At 39.4% G+C, this 21,532-nt stretch overlaps 4 protein-coding genes and 2 long non-coding RNA genes across 9 annotated transcripts in view; 3 read left to right on the top strand and 3 right to left on the bottom strand.

Moving 5' to 3' along the window:
* Positions 1-1,768, bottom strand: part of LOC103506363 — a 6,116-nt gene extending 4,348 nt beyond the window's left edge. The window contains exon 1 of the mRNA XM_008470750.3: positions 1,468-1,768. Coding sequence (XP_008468972.1) covers positions 1,468-1,629 — 162 coding nt within the window. The 5' untranslated portion in view covers positions 1,630-1,768. The remainder of the gene's footprint in view (positions 1-1,467) is intronic.
* A 993-nt stretch (positions 1,769-2,761) lies between these two features.
* LOC103506354 (baculoviral IAP repeat-containing protein 6) lies at positions 2,762-12,226 on the top strand. Its single transcript, XM_008470740.1, has 6 exons — positions 2,762-2,777; positions 2,981-3,185; positions 6,281-6,432; positions 7,819-7,977; positions 11,382-11,518; positions 12,113-12,226. Exons 1-6 carry the CDS (start codon positions 2,762-2,764, stop codon positions 12,224-12,226), a joined length of 783 nt encoding a protein of 260 aa, XP_008468962.1.
* Positions 5,262-6,099, bottom strand: LOC103506173. Of its 4 annotated transcripts, none has more exons than XM_008470568.2 (2): positions 5,883-6,099; positions 5,262-5,583 (listed from the first exon to the last, which is right to left on the bottom strand). In XM_008470568.2, exons 1-2 carry the CDS (start codon positions 6,070-6,072, stop codon positions 5,393-5,395), a joined length of 381 nt encoding a protein of 126 aa, XP_008468790.1. In that variant the 5' UTR covers positions 6,073-6,099; the 3' UTR covers positions 5,262-5,392. The 4 variants fall into 4 exon arrangements, with proteins under 4 accessions (XP_008468790.1, XP_008468797.1, XP_008468782.1 ...); XM_008470575.2 differs by having other exon boundaries at positions 5,262-5,660; positions 5,888-6,099; XM_008470560.2 differs by having other exon boundaries at positions 5,262-5,588; positions 5,888-6,099.
* LOC113466224 lies at positions 6,639-7,740 on the top strand. Its single transcript, XR_003390688.1, has 2 exons — positions 6,639-6,713; positions 7,465-7,740. It is a non-coding gene; the product is annotated as an uncharacterized LOC113466224 (long non-coding RNA).
* Positions 12,223-14,028, top strand: LOC103506343 (baculoviral IAP repeat-containing protein 6-like). Its single transcript, XM_008470729.3, has 2 exons — positions 12,223-12,384; positions 13,738-14,028. Exons 1-2 carry the CDS (start codon positions 12,223-12,225, stop codon positions 13,915-13,917), a joined length of 342 nt encoding a protein of 113 aa, XP_008468951.1. The 3' UTR covers positions 13,918-14,028.
* A 2,768-nt stretch (positions 14,029-16,796) lies between these two features.
* Positions 16,797-19,565, bottom strand: LOC113466221. The gene is made up of 2 exons (XR_003390686.1): positions 19,350-19,565; positions 16,797-16,853 (listed from the first exon to the last, which is right to left on the bottom strand). It is a non-coding gene; the product is annotated as an uncharacterized LOC113466221 (long non-coding RNA).
* Between the last annotated feature and the right edge of the window lie 1,967 nt (positions 19,566-21,532).

Raw genomic sequence — 21,532 nt, 5'->3', positions numbered from 1 at the left:
CAGCCGTTCCGAGAACGAACATTATCCCATCAGGATAAAATCCGCCCCGGGCGGGAATCGAACCCGTGGCCTAGCGCTCACAAGGCAGACGCGCTACCCGCCAAGCGCGCTAGCGGAGGAGCAGAAAGAACTGCGCAGAAACGTATGCGCACAAACACATTTATGCGTTGCCTGCGAGGGATCTTTGCTCGGGACATTTGATGTGACGTCTTCGCCTACGGGAGCGTATGCCGTGACGTCAAAGTTCACGATTTACCGGTATTTTTTTAATCGATTTATCTCGGGATCTAGAAGTCGTAGAAGAAACAGAAAAATTCCTTCGGTCCTCATTTTTCCTGCTCTATGACTTTGAAACATCACCCAAGTAAGCGCAACTGATCTATTTTTCTATTTAGTAAAGACAGATTATTATTTTGGCTCACCTAATGATCTACGAGTATTTCAATTCTACAAGGGTCTCCCTTTAGACCTGTCAAATTTCAAGAAAAAAAGCATTCCCATTTTTATTACAAAAATAAATAACCATAGGTATTTAGGTATGATTCTATATTTAGGGGCTAGGGGACGTTAAACAGAGAGAAGACTAGCGTCTGGCTGTGGGACTATAAACAGGGAGGAGAACAGCTAACCCTAACCAGCCTAGCTAGCTGGCAGTTTTTCAAAGGGTTCTTAGCTAACCCTAACCAGCCTAGCAAGCTGGCAGTTCTTCAAAGGGTTCTCTCTGCTTTTAAAGACCAAGCACAAGTCCTCACGATGGTTGACTGCGGTTCAGGACGAGCGAGCCAATTTAACATGGCTAGAGCTAGAGACCATCACCCCGGTGTATAGCAGATACAAAAAGACATCTTTTCTTTATTCTGCTATCGCCATTCGGCGAAAGCTAAAGCCGCTACAACAACAACAACAACAACAACAACAACAACAACAACAACAACAACAACAATTCTATATTTACATGCATTTTCCCATGTGGGTCAAAAATGACCCGAACGCGACGAACGTACACAGGTAGATTATTTCGGGTCCTACGCATCGCAGAAACTTCATTTTTGGATATGCTACAAAATACTCTAAATTAGTATAAGTCACCAAATCGCAATATCCTACTGCATACCACTTCAAAACCATAGCCCGTCAAAGTTGCAAATGGGTCACTTTTGACCCGATCATCACATAAAGGTTAACTTCGGAAAAATAAATAAATAGAATCTGTTGTAAATTGAAATTTAAATATTTTATTAATTAGTAGCCGAAATCCGAAGCGCCGATATATATCTAATAGCCGATATATAGTCCCGAAATCGAAGAGAGAAGGAAGACAGGATAGGAGAAAGCCAGCCGTTCCGAGAACGAACATTATCCCGTCAGGATAAAATCCGCATCGGGCGGGAATCGAACCCGTGGCCTAGCGCTTACAAGGCAGACGCACTACCAACTAAGCTAACTAGGCTGGGCCTAGATGATTACCTGAATAGATTTCAGTTGCTGCTCTAGCTTCTCTCGTTTTTCTCGGCGTTTGTTCTGTTCTCCTGTTATCTTGATCTGCTGTCTAACTGGTTCAATAAGTAGAGTCACCTTCACTTGATCTGAAGGATCCAAATTAACCTCTTGCCGTCCATGCCTGCTCATTTACATCCTAGGGGCCCGAGCTTCTGGCACCCCCGGAGGGTTGGGTACGAATGGGTTAACGTTAAAATTTAAGTCCAAGTGTGTTGGTTTTACACAGTGGGAAATTTTCCAAAGCTGAGGGAGCTTAGGGAGAGTGGCTGAAAGTTGTGATCTGAAGGTGTTTTCAGTTGGAGTAATTTTGAACGAAATTAATCGATTTATCTCGGGATCTAGAAGTCGTAGAAGAAAAAGAAAAATTCCTTTGGTCCTCATTTTTCCTGCTCTATGACTTTGAAACCTCACCCAAGTAAGCGCAACTGATCTATTTAGTAAAGACAGATTATTATTTTGGCTCACCTAATGACCTATTTCAATTCTAAAAGGGTCTCGGGTCTCCCTTTAGACCTGTCAAATTTCAAGAAAAAAAGCATTCCCATTTTTATTACAAAAATAAATAACAAATTTTCCAAAGCTGAGGGAGCTTAGGGAGAGTGGCTGAAAGTTGTGATCTGAAGGTGTTTTCAGTTGGAGTAATTTTGAACGAAATCTTATATTATAAAATCAAGATCCATTCACTCATTCACATTTCATATTCACACACTGATCGCTCTATCTCGTGAACCACAACACCTAGAAAGGTGAAATTTGGTAGGAATATTCCTTTTATGGTCTAGGTGTGCAATAAGAAATGATTTTGCGAAAATCTAAACCGATCCTGAGATATGATCAATTTTTGATAGCTAAAATCTCCTTATTATGGATCACAGTTTCAGTATGTGTTTAGACCTCATGCGTTTATTCAGGTATAGTTTTCACGTGAAAAAGCTGCAACAATTGACGGACACGTTATATTTTTGCAACATTTCACACTTTCATCTTCTAATAGAGAGTTCGAACGCTAATTACTTTGTTTATGTTTAGTAAATATCCAAAAATCAAAGCTTTACTTATACGCCTCATATTTTCTGTTTTCAGTTCTGGACATGGCGCGTCACATTCCCCTGTACAAGGGGGAGCGCGCAGCGCGATCGTATTTTTTATTATTTTCTACAAGTTCGGCCATGCCTTTTCTACAAGTTTGGCCATGCCTCGGGATGAATTAGCGGGATTTCGGAGCGAAGCGACGGAATTCAGCTAGTAGATATATAGAACTATGGATCACAGTTTCAGTATGTGTTTAGACCTCATGCGTTTATTCAGGTATAGTTTTCACGTGAAAAAGCTGCAACAATTGACGGACACGTTATATTTTTGCAACATTTCACACTTTCATCTTCTAATAGAGAGTTCGAACGCTAAATACTTTGTTTGTGTTTAGTAAATATCCAAAAATCAAAGCTTTATTTTTACGCCTCGTATTTTCTGTTTTCAGTTCTGGACATGGCGCGTCACATTCCCCTGTACAAGGGTGTCCTAGAGCTGATCCGAGCCATGGCCCGTGACCTAGAGCTAGCCCCCCTCCTCCTACCCCCCTCCCCTGACACCCCTGGCCCCGCCCATATGTCTGACTCCGCCTCTATCTATGTTCTACTATGTAACATGAAGTCCTGTGTCGATATCTATCTGTCTAGACTCAAGTAAGTAAAGAGAAAATCCCTGTCATACGCTGCACATCTCCGTGACCGAGTGGTTAGAGCCCTGACTCTCAACCTGGAGGTGCTGGGTTCAAATCCCGGCCAGGGCGAAAAAATTGACAAAATTTTTCGTTTTCGGATAGGTATGGATGTAAAAGAAGTTGTGCGAAAGCGAAGCCGAGGTGCTTTAAAAAAAGCATTTAAATTGACTGTGAAAGTCTAATGTGCGGGAATACTGCCCAAAAAAAATCGATTTCCTAAAGAATTCACACATTATTCAGCAAGAAAAAGCAATGTTATTGGATATGTTAGACTTGCATTTTATTTGAATTACAACTACTGTTTCACCCTTTTAAATAATCACTTTATTTGAATTACAACTACTGTTTCACCCTTTTAAATAATCACTTTATTTGAATTACAACTACTGTTTCACCCTTTTAAATAATCACTTTATTTGAATTACAACTACTGTTTCACCCTTTTAAATAATCACTTTATTTGAATTACAACTACTGTTTCACCCTTTTAAATAATCACTTTATTTGAATTACAACTACTGTTTCACCCTTTTAAATAATCACTTTATTTGAATTACAACTACTGTTTCACCCTTTTAAATAATCACTTTATTTGAATTACAACTACTGTTTCACCCTTTTAAATAATCACTTTATTTGAATTACAACTACTGTTTCACCCTTTTAAATAATCACTTTATTTGAATTACAACTACTGTTTCACCCTTTTAAATAATCACTTTATTTGAATTACAACTACTGTTTCACCCTTTTAAATAATCACTTTATTTGAATTACAACTACTGTTTCACCCTTTTAAATAATCACTTTATTTGAATTACAACTACTGTTTCACCCTTTTAAATAATCACTTTATTTGAATTACAACTACTGTTTCACCCTTTTAAATAATCACTTTATTTGAATTACAACTACTGTTTCACCCTTTTAAATAATCACTTTATTTGAATTACAACTACTGTTTCACCCTTTTAAATAATCACTTTATTTGAATTACAACTACTGTTTCACCCTTTTAAATAATCACTTTATTTGAATTACAACTACTGTTTCACCCTTTTAAATAATCACTTTATTTGAATTACAACTACTGTTTCACCCTTTTAAATAATCACTTTATTTGAATTACAACTACTGTTTCACCCTTTTAAATAATCACTTTATTTGAATTACAATTACTGTTTCACCCTTTTAAATAATTACTTTATTTGAATTACAATTACTGTTTCACCCTTTTAAATAATCACTTTATTTGAATTGCAATTACTGTTTCACCATTTTAAATAATCACTTTATTTGAATTACAATTACTGTTTCACCCTTTTAAATAATTACTTTATTTGAATTACAATTACTGTTTCACCCTTTTAAATAATCACTTTATTTGAATTACAATTACTGTTTCACCCTTTTAAATAATCACTTTATTTGAATTACAATTATTACTGTTTCACCCTTTTAAATAATCACTTTATTGAATTACAATTACTGTTTCACCATTTTAAACAATCACTTTATGAGTAGTCAAATGTTTGCCAAAATTCCTCTTTACAATTTTTGTTTGCTTCACCACAAATAAATAATGGGAAATCTCATTTCAGATCTAATGACATTTTTTTTTTTTTGTGGAAGAGCTCTATACCTAAATTAACTCGTGCAGGAAAAAAAAATCCTCTCCTACTATTGCCGTTGTAATGAAAAATATACCTCCTCTGGGGGGGGCCTTGTTAACATGAATTTCACGTGAACTTAGTTGTTTCTATTTATTGTGACCGCATATGGCAATATGATCCCCTTATAGTGAAATAGACATGTAGCGAAAATTCCCGGAAAAAGTCGATTTTCATGGTAGCATCAGGTATAGATTTTGTGTAAATCAACATTTGGGTGAGAAAAAGTTATCAATACATGAGGTACACCAATAGGGCTGCCTGGAAGAGACTGACAAACGCAAACGCTATATAAATAGGAAAAGGCTAGGAAAAAGATGTGTAGATAAAAAGAAAAGAACATAGATAATAGAGGTATAGATTTTTTTTATCGTATCTCACAAAGCTTCTTTCGCTTGCGTGAATCTATTCGCTCAATTAACCCTTGAGTATTTTGTTTCGCTCCTCATGATATGCGAGGGTTCGTAATATCCTGTCTCTCACAGGAGCTACCCTCGTGTCATGGGAAAAACAGATCTGCCACAATATCGTCGAACTGAGGGTTAAGGATGGGTTTAACCTGTGGTGTACTGGTCACGTGACCAAACACAAGGTCTGCTCTGGAGGGAACGTGACGATCTCTGGTACTTGGCCTGGCCGGTGTTCTAGTAATCGGACCGGCCTCTTCTCTGTTAATGGAACGTGGTCGATCTCTGGTACTTGGACTAACAGTTGCTCTAGTTGTCGGTCCGGCCTCTTCTCTGTTAATCGAACGTAGTCGATCTCTGGTACTTTGTCCGTACAGTGCTCTAGTAGTCGTACAGGCAATATTTCTGTACTTAGTTTGTTCTTTCTGGTCTGAACTTCCGTCATTTCTAGACTTGGGACTCATTTTAAATAATCACTTTATTTGAATCACAATTACTGTTTCACCCTTTTAAATAATCACTTTGTTTGAATCACAATTACTGTTTCACCATTTTAAACAATCATTTTATTCCGTAGTCGATCTCTGGTACTTTGTCCGTACAGTGCTCTAGTAGTCGTACAGGCAATATTTCTGTACTTAGTTTGTTCTTTCTGGTCTGGACTTCCGTCATTTCTAGACTTGGGACTCACATATTTTCTGTGGCGTGTGTTTACCCCATCTCCAGCTGTAGGCCGGTACCCAGGCTGATTGAATTGTGGTCTTACATCCATAGAAGCAAGGTACACTGTTTGTCTATTTGGACTTTGAATCACAATTACTGTTTCACCCTTTTAAATAATCACTTTATTTGAATCACAATTACTGTTTCACCCTTTTAAATAATCACTTTATGAGTCGTCGAATGTTTGCCAAAATTCCTCTTTACAATTTTTGTTTGATTCACCACAAATAAATAATTAATGGGAAATCTCATTTCAGATCTAATGACGCCAGTGGCAAATCGAAGAGCACCAAAGTAGCAACCAGTAGCAGTGTCGGAGGTGGGAATGGCAGTGTAGAGGCGAAGAATAGGAAAGTATCTTGGGCAGACCAAGATGAAGACCTAATCACCCTAGTGGACGATATTAGAGGTAAGCCTAACATTCAATCCATATTGCTTATATTTGCCTCGGTGGCGTAGTGGTCCTCGGTGGCGGATGTGTCTTTCCTTTGGACTTGTCATTTGATGTCCCGGACTTGCTGTGTCTCTCACAGACTTGTTGTGTTTAGGGTACTCGTGTTTTACTTTAGGGTATTTAAGTTCTCTTTGTGTAGGACTACTCGTGTTTCTTGCTTGAGGGTATCCAAGTCCCACTTTAGGGTAATGCAATTCTTTTTCATCAGAACTTACCGTGTTGTTTGCTACTTTGAGGTACGCAAGTTCTTTCGGTCTGACTGAAGGATGAGAGTGATGGTTGAGTCCAGCAGATTCACCCAATGGTTGTAATTGGTGCAAACCATGTTGTAACTCATGTGTCCGTATTTCTGATTCGTAATTCCTTTTCTGTGATTGGTGCGTTTGTCCTCCGTGCAATCTACTTTCTGATTGGTGCGTCATGTTTTCTTTCCTAATTTCCGATTCGCCATGATTTCTATTCTGTGATTGGTGCGTTCTGTGTGGTATTTGATGATTTCTGCTCTGTGATTGGTGCGATGTTGCTGAAGAAGGTCTCTGGTGTGTTGCATTCAGTTGACTCTGGAGCTGTGCTACTTGTTGACTCAAATGTTGGTTAAGTGCTACTTGATCATTGAGTTGTGCCACCTGCTGATTAAGATATTTGTTCTCTGTTACTTCATTGGTTAGTTGTGCCACTTTTTGACTTAGATGTTGGTTAAGTGTTACTTGTTTGTTAAGTTGCGCAACTTGCTGATTGAGATGTTTGTTGAGTAGTTTCTGTTCTTGAAGTTCACGATGGAGGTGTGAGATGAGAGTGTCCTTGTTCGAGAGCTCGTCTTGAAGAGATTTGATATCTGTAAAGGAAATGACAAGGATTGTTTACTTTCTATTTTTATGTATAAAGGGAACTGTCGCGGCTGAGGTCTTATATTCCCGAAAGCGAAGAGAGAAGGACGACAGAATAGGAGAAAACCAGCCGTTCCGAGAACGAGTTTGCTACTTTGAGGTACGCAAGTTCTTTCGGTCTGACTGAAGGATGAGAGTGATGGTTGAGTCCAGCAGATTCACCCAATGGTTGTAATTGGTGCAAACCATGTTGTAACTCATGTGTCCGTATTTCTGATTCGTAATTCCTTTTCTGTGATTGGTGCGTTTGTCCTCCGTGCAATCTACTTTCTGATTGGTGCGTCATGTTTTCTTTCCTAATTTCCGATTCGCCATGATTTCTATTCTGTGATTGGTGCGTTCTGTGTGATATTTGATGATTTCTGCTCTGTGATTGGTGCGATGTTGCTGAAGAAGGTCTCTGGTGTGTTGCATTCAGTTGACTCTGGAGCTGTGCTTTGATTTTTATTTTCAGGCACGGTATCGTTAGTTCAATCCGTGGCACAGGAGCAGCACTGTGATACCTCCCTGTGTTCCATGCCTGGGATGTTACAGGCGAGGCCAGGCCTGAGTCCTCCACCACGCAAATCATTAGAGGAGAGATATCTGGAGATTATGCGAGCCCTGCAGTTCGGTAAGTTGAGATATATTCCCGGCAGAGTGGAAGTTTTTATCTTCTTTTTTGGCTGCCTGAAAGAGACTGACTGATAAGGTGATAAGTAACGCCGACCCTATTCAATTTGGAAAAGGCCAGGAAGAAGAAGATGTTTGATAGAGGGAACTGTAACTGCTAACGTTTTATTGTCCCGAAAGTAAAGAGAGAAAGCCAACCGTTCCGAGAACGAACTTTATCCGGTTAGGATAAAGTTCGTCCCGGATGGTAATCAAACCTGCAACTTAGCGGTTACAAGGCAGGCGCGCCAAGCTAACTAGGTTGGCTAATGTGAAAAATTGGTGTAATTTCCATAAATTCTCACACCCTATTACCGACCTTAGTGGTGCAGTGCTTACTACGGTGTACTTTGAATCTTGGTGGTTCGAGGCCAAGTCAAGACACAAAATTTAGCGTAATATAATAATAATAGTGCTTATTTATACTGCTCGCATAGGACTAAAAAGTCCCTTTATTCCAGCAGTATTATTGTGGTCAAATTCTCAAATTATATTGAGGATAAAATTCCATACCTCGGCTGGGATTGAACCCACGCCCTCCTGTTTACCAGGCGAGCGCCTTGACCACTACACCACCAATATACTAAGCGGGGAACGACATTTGTGACAAGCATGTATGCTCAACACAATTGAAATCCTCATTCTCACACCCTAATGGGCCTAATGTATTCTACTTCTCCCCCCGTACAGACACCGAATAGGAAAGTATCTTGGGCAGACCAAGATGAAGACCTAATCACCCTAGTGGACGATATTAGAGGTAAGCCTAACATTCAATCCATAATGCTTAGATTTCTTTTTAATTTAAGCAAGGTTTTATTTATAATTGGTGAATTTATTCTGTACCAAATACTTTAGACCTTGTTTAGACTGCGGGAGTAAAGGGACTTTTCAGTCTCATTTCGGTAGTATAAACAAGGTATATTCTATTCTATTCTCCAATAGGAAGCAACCTGCTTGGCCGAGTGGGTATCTCACTAGGTTTGCACGCTGGAGGACCCGGGTTCGATTCCCGGCGGGGTCGAAATTTTTTCGACTCTGTGTTTGGAGTTCGGGATGCATTCAGCCTTGCGAAGACAATTGAGTAGCTACTTCATTCGAGTAGCGACCAGTGGCGACATTACAAGTGTAAAGAGATTATTGAAATATGAAATTTATTGCAAAGGAGGCACTTAGTAATGCTGTGATATCCACAAAAAGTCGTTGACATTGAGAACGAACCTTATCTGTTTAAATCCATTCCGGGCGGGAATCCAACCCGCGGCCTAGCGCTTACAAGGCAGACGCGCTACTAACCAAGCTAACTAGGCTGACTGGAAAAAATATGAACTTTTTTTTTTAAGAGGTTTGACAGAGGGAACTGTAACTGCTATGGTCTTATCGTCCCGAAATCAAAGAGAGAAAGAAGACAGGATAGAAGAAAGCCAGTCGTTCCGAGAACGAACATTATCCCATCAGGATAAAATCCGCCCCGGGCGAGAATCGAACCCGCGGCCTAGCGCTTACAAGGCAGATAAAATATGAACTTACTTTCAACACTATTCTCCAGTCTCGTCTCTAGTTGATGATATTTGTTCATCAAGCTCAATCGTTCCGAGAACGAACATTATCCCATCAGGATAAAATCCGCCCCGGGCGAGAATCGAACCCGCGGCCTAGCGCTTACAAGGCAGACAAAATATGAACTTACTTTGAACACTATTCTCCAGTCTCGTCTCTAGTTGATGATATTTGTTCACCAAGCTCACATTAATATCTTGGGCAGACCAAGATGAAGACCTAATCACCCTAGTGGACGATATTAGAGGTAAGCCTAACATTCAATCCATATTGCTTATATTCCTTCTTTTTAATTTAAGCAAGGTTTTATTTATAATTTGTGAATTTATTCTGTACCAAATACCTAAGACCTTGTTTAGACTGCGGGAGTAAAGGGACTTTTCAGTCTCATTTCGGTAGTATAAACAGGGTATATTCTATTCTATTCTCCAATAGGAAGCAACCTCCTTGGCCGAGTGGGTATCTCACTAGGTTCGCACGCTGGAGGACCCGGGTTCGATTCCCGGCGGGGTCGAAATTTTTTCGACTCTGTGTTTGGAGTTCGGGATGCACTCAGCCTTGGGAGGAGAATTGAGTAGCTACTTCATTCGAGTAGCGACCAGTGGCGACATTACCAGTGTAAAGAGATTATTGAAATATGAAATTTATTGCAAAGGAGGCACTTAGGGCCGAATTTTAAACTCGGATTATCATTTAATCCTGGTCAGGATTAGCTTCTAGGAGAGCTATTCTTTGTGGGAAAGTAATGTTGGACAATTAGTTTGACTAACTAAGACATCGGGCACAGAAATATGAAATTTATTGCAAAGGAGGCACTTAGGGCCGAATTTTAAACTCGGATTATCATTTAATCCTGGTCAGGATTTGCTTCTAGGAGAGCTATTCTTTGTGGGAAAGTAATGTTGGACAATTAGTTTGACTAACTAAGACGGGAACTGAAAGTAGTTTTTTAAAAAAATATTAAAACCTCTCCGAACACTCTAAGCCTAACCGCCCCTAAAAGGTAATCCGGTTTTAAAATTCGACCCTTAGTAATGCTGTGATATCCACAAAAAGTCATAAAAAAAATCTCTGCTTTACCACACGGAATTTATAATTTGATTTTTATTTTCAGGCACGGTATCGTTAGTTCAATCCGTGGCACAGGAGCAGCACTGTGATACCTCCCTGTGTTCCATGCCTGGTATGTTACAGGCGAGACCAGGCCTGAGTCCCCCACCACGCAAATCATTAGAAGAGAGATATCTGGAGATTATGCGAGCCCTGCAGTTCGGTAAGTTGAGATATATTCCCGGCAGAGTGGAAGTTTTTTTATCTTCTTTTTTGGCTGCCTGAAAGAGACTGACTGATAAGTAACGCCGACCCTATTCTATTTGGAAAAGGCCAGGAAGAAGAAGATGTTTGATAGAGGGAACTGTAACTGCTAAGGTTTTATTGTCCCAAAAGCAAAGAGAAAAAGCCAACCGTTCCGAGAACGAACTTTATCCGGTTAGGATAAAGTTCGCCCTGGATGGTATTCAAACCTGCAACTTAGCGGTTACAAGGCAGGCGCGCCAAGCTAACTAGGTTGGCTAATGTGAACAATTGGTGTAATTTCCATAAATTTTCACACCCTATTACCAACCTTAGTGGTGCAGTGCTAACTACGGTGTACTTTGAATCTTGTTGGTTCGAGTCCAAGTCAAGACACGAAATTTAGCGTAATATACTAAGCGGGGAACGACATGTGTGACAAGCATGTATGCTTAACACAATTGAAATCCTCATTCTCACACCCTAATGTATTCTACTTCTCCCCCCGTACAGACACATACGACATGATAACAGAACAGGAGCCGGGGGGTTCTGGGTTCAAGTTTACAGTGGCGTATCATTTCGAGTCCAACGTCCGAACCAGTGGCGACCGGTGCCATCCAGCCCGCATGAAACGTCTCGGTATTTTGGCCGATTTTTGGCGGTTTTCGACCACTTTTGGCGGTTTTCAGCTATACTGACTAAACGGTTAGAGATATTGTAAAAGTATCAATAGAAAAACACCAAAATAAGCATAATTTAATAGGATAAGGAAAGTCGTGTGATGTTCACACCAGATTTTTTGTTAGTCCCTTCCAGGCAGCCCTATTGTGTACCTTAGTTTCCCTAGTGAATAGAATAATTTAGCATTTCGTCTATCGTTCTCCCCTGCAGGTGATTCACACTCATTTCTGGTTGAAACGCAATTTGGCGGTTTTCGACCACTTTTGGCGGTTTTCAGCTATACTGACTAAACGGTTAGAGATATTGTAAAAGTAACAATAGAAAAACACCAAAATAAGCATAATTTAATAGGATAAGGAAAGTCGTGTGATGTTCACACCAGATTTTTGTTAGTCCCTTCCAGGCAGCCCTATTGTGTACCTTAGTTTCCCTAGTGAATAGAATAATTTAGCATTTCCCACCAGATTTTTGTTAGTCCCTTCCAGGCAGCCCTATTGTGTACCTTAGTTTCCCTAGTGAATAGAATAATTTAGCATTTCCTCTATCATTCTCCCCTGCAGGTGATTCACACTCATTTTTGGTTGAAACGCAAAGAGATTGTGGCTCAGGTAAAGGATTGGATCTCAGACCTAGACACTCAGACCAATGACAAGCGATCGGGGCGTGGTCTATGAAACGCAAGGAGATCGTGGCTCAGGTAAAGGATTGGATCTCAGACCTAGACACTCAGACCAATGACAAGCGATCAGGCCGTGGTCTTTGTCTGAATATTAACACGCTGGCTCTCAAACGACACTTCAACTTCTTACTAGACGAGTTAGCCAAACTAAAGGTAAGTGTAGTCTTTGCCGAGGTGTGCGTGTAGTGGTCAAGACGCTCGCCTGGTAATCAGGAGGGCGTGGGTTGGGGCCCAGCTGAGGTATGGCGTTCTATCAAAATTGATTATTTGAACGCAATTCTAGTTATGTAAGTAGTAGCTTTACTCCTATGACATAGTAGTAATCAGCCCACCTCTACGGTCGAGTGGTGAGGAGCACTGACCCTAAACCTGGAATAACTGGGTTCGAATCCCGTATGGGGCGGAAATTTTCCTACCCTTTAATGCGAAAGTAAGCTGTCCCAAATATGTTCTCCTTTGAAATAGTCTTATTTTTCGCCTTTTCCCGGGTTCAGACGGTCATATTTCGGCATATTTCGTCAGGTGATTGTTTTGGGCTGACATTTGGTCAAAAGAAATTTTACGAGTGGATACCATTCGCACTTAACCTTTGATATTTCTTTAGCAAGGGGAAATTTCTGCCTGATTCTTCGCTATTTAAAGTCCCCCAGCCAGACTAAGCTCGTTTATCTTATCTGTTCAGGATAAAGTTCGGCCCGAGCGGGAATCGAACCCGTAACCTACCGCTTACAAGGCAGGCTACTTAACTGTAGTCCTCCAAGTGATACAATAAAAGGGTTAACAAATTTAACCCTAAGAAAAGGCCCTGTTTGCAGGTCACACTCGGCGTTGCTCTGTAAGTAGTAGCTTTACTCCTATGACATAGTAGTAATCAGCCCACCTCTACGGTCGAGTGGTGAGGAGCACTGACCCTAAACCTGGAGTAACTGGGTTCGAATCCCTGATGGGGTGGAAATTTTCCTACCCTTTAATGCGAAAGTAAGCTGTCCCAAATATGTTCTCCTTTGAAATAGTCTTCTTTTTCGCCTTTTCCCGGGTTCAGACGGTCATATTTCGGCATATTTCGTCAGGTGATTGTTTTGGTCTGACATTTGGTCAAAAGAAATTTTACGAGTGGATACCATTCGCACTTAACCTTTGATATTTCTTTAACAAGGGGAAATTTCTGCCTGATTCTTCGCTGTTTAAAGTCCCCCAGCCAGACTAAGCTGGTCTACTCCCTGTTCAAAGTTCCCCAGCCAGACAAAATTAAATGCATCCAATACAGTGCAATAGTCCTTAACTAAAATGGACGCGGCACACAAGGGATCAGGAAGAGACCGCCTTAACATAATAATAATAATAACTTACCTTTCCTTCGACTCCCGTCCCCCAGCCAGACTAAGCTGGTCTACTCCCTGTTTAAAGTCCCCCAGCCAGACTAAGCTGGTCTACTCCCTGTTAAAGTCCCCCAGGTAGTCAAAATAAAATTCATCCAGTAACTTACCTTTCCTTTGACTCCTGCAGGTACCTCCCGGTTTAGAAGACCTCGCGGAAGAGAATTCCCTCAACGAAGCGCAACTCTCTGAAATGAAACTATACACCGCGGAACCTGGCCCAACCTCGCCCCCCTGTTCCAATTCAACCTCCTTCTACTCGCAGGGGGAAGATGACGAATCCGGAACCCCCATGCATTTCGAGTCTTGAAACCCCGCGAACTGGGAGCAAGAAATGAGCGGTGCTAGTTGCTAATTATTACTTCCCCTCGCGTGAGAGGAGCCCAGTGTCACTCACTATTTCCATTCTTAAATGGTGACAAAATGGAAATTTTAGGAAAAACTCCTAAACTTTGAGTCTCGCCCCCCTGTTCCAATTCAACCTCCTTCTACTCGCAGGGGGAAGATGACGAATCCGGAACCCCCATGCATTTCGAGTCTTGAAACACCGCGCCCTGGGAGCAAGAAATGAGCGGTGCCAGTTGCTAATTATTACTTCCCCTCGCGTGAGAGGAGCCCAGTGTCACTCACTATTTCCATTCTTAAAATGGTGACAAAATGGAAATTTTAGGAAAAACTCCTAAACTTTGAGTGTCAGTCAAAATGTGAAACATTGGTGATGTAAAATTTGAAATTCTAGGAAAGTTGGGATGGTGTGAAATTGTAAATGAAGTAGCCCAATTTTGAAATGACAGGAGGAAAATGTGTTGGATAATCAGAAATCCAATTCTCACCTTTCTTTAGCCTTACTTTATGCGCGGCTCTTATCTGTTCAGGATAAAGTTCGGCCCGAGCGGGAATCGAACCCGTAACCTACCGCTTACAAGGCAGGCTACTTAACTGTAGTCCTCGAAGTGATACAAGAAGAGGGTTAACAAATTTAATCCTAAGACAAGGCCCTGTTTGCAGGTCACACTTGGCGTTGCTTAACCTTGAGGCATGGCATTGTTCAATTACAATCCACACTCGGCGTTGCTTAACCTTGAGACATGGCATTGTACCGCTCTGGATCTCGCATTCTGAAATTCACAGGACATAATTTTCACAAATCACATACAAATATTCTGAAAGATCGGTCAATTAAAAGAACCTCATTTTCTTGCAATTCAAGGCCTCAAAAGGACTCTTTTAAGTCATAATTCCCCGATCATAAAAGCATGGTACAGGTGGTACTCGTAAAATATCAAAAACTATTTCTATTCTTAAATGGCGAAAAATGGAAATTTTAGGGAAAACCCCTAAACTTTGAGTGTCAAAATGTGAAACATTGGTAATGTAAATTGTGAATTTGTTATTTTGAAGAAAAAGAGATAGATAGGTACTATCTTGATGTTTATAACTGTGAATCAGATGGGTATCTAATACCCAAGCGTCAAGTTATCCTATTATGTATTGTGTAAATTGTAAAAGGTCCATACAAAAAAAAAAAGAAAAAAAAAAACTAAGCAAGTTATTTTAATCAAGTAAAAATAATTTCATGATTACCTAAATAACCAATCAATCCATCATAATTATAAGGGAAAGCTAATTTTTTTTATGTCCAGAAGTACACTTCAGAAACTCTTGTCCCTATTCAGGATGTGTAAGGTTAATGTGAGTAGACAGGAAGCTTGTCAGCGAATGGCCCTCTTTCGGAGGGTAAAATACCCACAGTTACTAAAAACTTTAGCATTTAGGCTGTGTCCAAACATAGTCGACGCCGTCGATCGACCATCGATCGAGGTGAATCTATATTGTCGAGGCAGTGTATAAACGGTTTCAGTCGATATCGATCGACGGCGTCGACTTGGTGTAGGCATAGCTTTAAACAGTGACGTTAAACTAATAAGTGACGTTAAACTAATAAAATCAGTTGCTCTGTTGTATGTTTTTATTTGTTTTTGTACTATAAGTTACGGATCACTAACTGAGAGTTTCATAACGAAATGTTGAGAATTCTACCTAAATCATATGAATTTTTTCTTCTGATAGTTTCTTGCTTTATCTGAGATATCGTCTGTTTTGATGGCCTTTTCCCCTCGTTTGAAGTTTCAAGAAAAATATGTGGTTTTGTTTCAAAAGTTAGAACTAGGTGGCGTAGCAGCGTTGTTTTGTTTACAAGCGCCTACCACACCACCTAGTTTCAAATTTTGTAACTAAACTCCGTATTTTCTTCTAAAAAAAAAAAAACGGAAAAGGAGCTTCAGAGCAGAGGAAATTGTTGATAAAGGAAAAAAAAACACACACACACTCTCACAAGAAAAATACACGTCTAAATATAGCCAAGCCCAGACTTCTACCTAAGTAACCCGTACCTCGGTGGCGTAGTAGTCAAGACGCTCGACTGGTAAACAGGAGGGCGTGGGTTTGATTCTAGCCGAGGTATGGAATTTTATCCTCATTTATTTGAGAATTTGACCACATAATAATGGAGCTCTAAGGGTTAGGTGGTACAGAACGCCTAGTGGTTATCTTCCACTCAAGAGGCTATTATTATTATTATTATTATCACTTAAGTGGTAGAGCTCGTTAGAATCAAACATTCTCATACCATGACCTACTAAGGCCCGGGACTACAAATTCATATTGAAAAGAGAACGCTTGGAGAATGCTCCGAGCATACTTGTAGGTTAACAATCATTTCCTCATGAACCTGTAGACGCCGGCCTCAGTTGTGAACTCTGGGTAGTGATCCAATCATTTTTACATACCAGTTATGTTCAAATAAACATAATTATTATAAATACATGTTATAAACCCTTCGCGTTTTTTTTTTTTTTTTTTTTTTTTTTTTTTTTTTTTTTTTTTTTTAATTATTATTATTTTTAGAGAGAGAGAATGTTTGATAGAGAATGCTGTAACCACTGTGTTGGAGAGAGATGAGAAAGCCCGCCGTTCCGAGAACGAGCCTTATGTGTTGAGAATAATGGTCGCCCCGTGCGGGAATCGAACCCGCGACCTAGTGTTTTTAGATAGACTAGTGTTTTTAGATAGACTAGCTATACGACATCTCTAATATGCATTTGTCTATCATCTATTATATTAAGGTGGTGCTTCTCAACTTCTTGGTCATATGCACCACAATATGCATTTGTATTTTAAAATTGGAGCCTGTCCAGAGGAACTGCTCCAGACGGAGACCATCATGCTGGAGAAGAAAGTCAGCATCTGAAACGAAAAAGAGCCGTATACCATGTATCAGTCAACCTCCTGTCTAATAGAGATTGCGTTAGTGAATAGCCAAAAAAAATCCTTTTACCAACATATCTAACATTTTCTACTAATCTATTGCACTTGACTTCTCGGAATATGTTTGCTAGTCAGTTCTAGCATAACTCTTTTTTTTTTTTTAAGGAGGGGTTGAATAATGAAGCCGTCAAGATAATACTACCTACCTACATATAGTATGTACATTTGTATATGTACCTACATACATGATTATTACCTATTTATTTAAGTAGGTAACGAGTAAGTATACAATTTCCCCTATGTTTCTCTTTCACCTCTATCTATGTTTTCCCTATGTTTCTGCTCCACTTCTGAAGCCCTTCAATCATCAAATGTAGGAAAATTTACGAGGTAATCCCTTCTAATATTTGCCGAGATAACTAGTGAATATGGCTGACGAAATCCGGATGGATAGAATATGTTGCTCCACTTTTTTAATAATGATCTACTTTCTAATACTAAAATAAATGAATAAATAACGTCCTTATTATGTACATAGCTACATGGATTAATTCTGACAAAATCCGGATGGATAGAATATGTTGCTCCACTTTTTTAATAATGATCTACTTTCTAATACTAAAATAAATAACGTCCTTATTTATGTACATAGCTACATGGATTAATTTGGTACTTGGGCAGTTATTATTATTGAACTACCTAGATGTATTTCAACCTTAAAAAAAGTGTGGGGAGTGCTGACATCAGGTCAGGATAAAACTCACCATGCGTAACGTTAACGACACAAACATTACTGGTAAATCTAATGTAGAACATTACTAGTAAATCACGAGAGCTATTTCCTGGAATTTTTCGGATGGAGGGTCTATTGAGCGTTTCTCAAACTGTACCTTCTCTCCCTGGAATTTTTGCTGATAGGAAACCTTCGGCTGCACTGTTGAGCAAAGCTGTTCTGGAGTATCGCGATATGCAGTTATTTTGGTGTTCACATTATCATTTGAAACATATTGTCAGCATGTAATTATCTACCTAGGTAGGTAATAGCATGTATATGTAGGTAATAGCATGTGCGTAACATGTAGGTATTTTGATAAGCTAGGACTTAATGTACCTACCTAGTGTATATTTCGAAATATTAATTTACCTATACCTATTATTTTAGGTAGGTACCAATGATATCTTCGACCGAAGGGTTTGAGAGGGATTTGTGATGTTTAGACATAGGTACCTAGACACTATATAGATTTTCAAAAAGCATAGGATACTTAATTGTACCTATATTTATATAAATATAGTATGAGTGGCATTAATAATTAATATTAATGTTATCGTTTAGGGGGGTTAACAAACAAGTCTAGTGCATTTCCTTCAAAAAGTTCTTGGGACTTCGAAAAGTGCGTGATTTCTCCATCGAAAAAGACACAAGGCATAAACTTCAAAGATGAGGGTAAGAATGTACCAGTCGGTACGTCTTGCGTGGCAGTCATCAAAATAGTCTCTTGGGGGAGGAACTTACATGATAAAATGGAAATTGAAACAACAAGAACCATCGTGATCAGAAAGACTAGATGCGTGATGAAATAGATTTAACAAATACAAACATGGCTAAAGTCTATGAATATAATAAGGATAGGAACGAAGTTTGAGGGCTTCTTAAAAAGTTTTATAGATATTGATAAGCACAGACTTGTTATATTAGGTATCTGTAGACATCTAGTTTAGGTTGATAAAGCTAAAGCCTTTGATAATGGAAATTCAGATTTCTCTATCTCTTTGGCAAAATGTAATTCTCATCTTGTGATACCTAGGTACTCCTCCAATCTTATCAGTTATCAGCCTATTAGACCCAAATTGGATACTAGGATTTGCTTTATTAGACGGAATACCTCGAAATAAAAACGTCGTTCAGGGTAAGTTTCTGGGACATTGTGTTGCTGGCTATTTCGCGATGTTCTCAGCCTCTGACTACTGAGGATCTGGTTAAAATACCACAAAGGAAAAGGCTACTAAAAACAGGCTCACCAGACGGAAACATTGCACTGCATAACAATGTTCTAGATCTAGATAGCTTGGATGAAAGATGAAAGGGAATTTTGTACCTGGGGATTTGGTCAACCAACAAACCCTCAGAGCTCTAATTATGTTGTGGTCAAAATTTTAAAATATTGGTTATGAAATTTCATACCTCGTCCGGGATAGAACCTGCACCCTCCTGTTTACCAAGGCAGATCAGATGAAACTTTTCAACAAAAGAATTTTCCCCCAAGTTATTCTTCACTCTGCCACTTTCTATATTTTCTAAACACTTAATAAACACATTTGTGTACTTACCTTTCTTATTTTCACCACCCGAGCAAACACGCCAGAGGCAGATCAGATGAAACTTTTCAACAAAAGAATTTTCCCCCAAGTTATTCTTCACTCTGCCACTTTCTATATTTTCTAAACACTTAAGAAACACATTTGTGTACTTACCTTTCTTATTTTCACCACCCGAGCAAACACGCCAAAGGAAAACAAAAACCACGATCTTCACGGCGGAAAATAATCGGTGCCCGCGGGCATAGCGTGCCATGGAAGGCTCTCCGATAAACTAACAGCAACTCGGATACAACACGGAAAACTTACCATCACTACGAGGAAATAACAATACCACGTTGCCAAACGGTGTTGAAAACTTACCACCACTAGAGTGCGTGGTTGCCAAGTGTGCGCGGTACCCCAGCTTTGTCGCTCCTGTAAGTTGTCCCCCCCCCACTTAGTTCTAATTTTACTACTGTTTTGTGTTTTAGCTCGTAATTTATTCATCCAGATAAAGGGTGGTCCCTACCCTATTTCTTTACCAAGCTTCGAAGGACTGATAATATGTATTATCTCTTCTTAGTTCAAAAGTGTAAGTAGTTTTGACATCTAAACTAATATTGGGTAGGTACATTTCCTAAGTAATGCAATGTCGTTTTGGCATCTCCACCATTACATTTCTCAAATAGTGTTGTGTAATTTTGACATATCCACCAATTTTACATTTCTCAAGTCATGTTGTGTACTTTGACAATATTATTATGATTTTTTTTTTGTATTTGCTGTGGAGTTAACTGGAATATTTGGTACCTTAATCGGAGGTAGATATATTATTAGTGGATGTGTCAATTTCCCCACATGTTAGACACCACCCTGTAGAATCTACATATTATGGGTGAGGAAATGAACCCAATGGTAGGAACTTTTTCATAGTGTTCACGCTTGTAACCTTATACCCACACTGGATTACATTTTTATTAGAGAGAGAGAGAGAGAGAGAGAGAGAGAGAGAGAGAGAGAGAGAGAGAGAGAGAGAGAGAGAGAGAGAGAGGGAGAGAGAGAGAGAGAGAGAGAGAGAGAGAAAGAGAGAAGGAGAGAAAGAGAGAGAGAGACAGAGAGAGAGAGAGAGAGAGAGAGAGAGAGCTTGCATACAAATACCGTAGTTTTGTCCATAGGATTTGCGTGTAAGTCGCACGAAGTTAGAGCGAAAGCAGGTGTAATCCATACCCAGGTTTGGATTTAGGGAGTTCAAGGGCCCCCTTTTATCAGAGTTTTATAACTCTCTAATTATTAGAAAGCTGGTGGGTAAAATGAATTTACTCTCAAAAGAGAAAGAAAGAAGAAAGACAACTTGTTACAGAGATGATTCATAAATGTAAACTTTATATACCTAGGTAGATTATAGATAGATAGCTAAATAAAATAATTACCTATAAATGGTTATATTTTGAGTATTTATAACAGATGAAGAACAGTCTACTAAAGCATCTAGGAACAAAATAATAATTGGTAAGTGGTAACTAACCAGGAAAGAAGATATTAATTATTTTAAAAATTCGCCAGAGTTACACATTTAGTAGATATATTTTGTTCAGAGGAAATTGAATTAAGTTGGTAGCACTGCTCAAAAGAGTATGCCCGATCAGCTTATAGAGAAAAGTACAAACATTTTGAAGTAGAAAAATACATAGGTACCTATAAATTCTGCCATTGAGGGTGCTTTTAAATCGTAGGACCTTGTGAGGAATAATAGGGACCTTATGAGGGAAAAACCATTTTGAAAGCTATTCAAAGGGTTGTTCTTTCGTCCAATGTCCCTCCTTCCAATAACCCTTATTCGGTTTGATTTCCATTTGATTATTATGTAAGTCATCATCATCATAGGTATAGCTATTTTTATAATGTATTTTGATGTTTTGAAAGAATGACCTGGATTTCCATTATTTTATAGGTTGGTACACAATGTCATATAAAGCCTTTATTTCTACCTACCTACTATGCTAACAGACTTCAATAAGCCTTTATTAGCAATGACATAAGAGCATTGTTTATTTATTAACTCTGTCATACATAATGGACGTGGAGGGGGGAAGGATTGGAATTGAAACACATCACATGCCTTCAGGCACACTCCATTTGTCAAGGGTATAGGTTTTCCTTGCCATCGAGATCAATTTTATTTGAAGCCTCGAATTTGGTGATTGACTCTTCTTTCAGCGAATCACTATTGGTATCCATTCTGGTGAGGTTGTCACGGGGGTTATTGGACATAGAATGCCTCGCTACTGTCTGTTTGGCAACACTGTCAATTTGACCAGCCGTACGGAAACAACTGGAGCCCCGGGTAGGATTAATGT

This window comes from Diaphorina citri, unplaced genomic scaffold, assembly GCF_000475195.1.
Source record: "Diaphorina citri unplaced genomic scaffold, Diaci psyllid genome assembly version 1.1 scaffold11, whole genome shotgun sequence".
Lineage (NCBI taxonomy): Eukaryota > Metazoa > Arthropoda > Insecta > Hemiptera > Psyllidae > Diaphorina > Diaphorina citri.
Note: the sequence above shows the minus strand (reverse complement) of the source record. Positions and strands in the feature narration are given on the sequence as shown.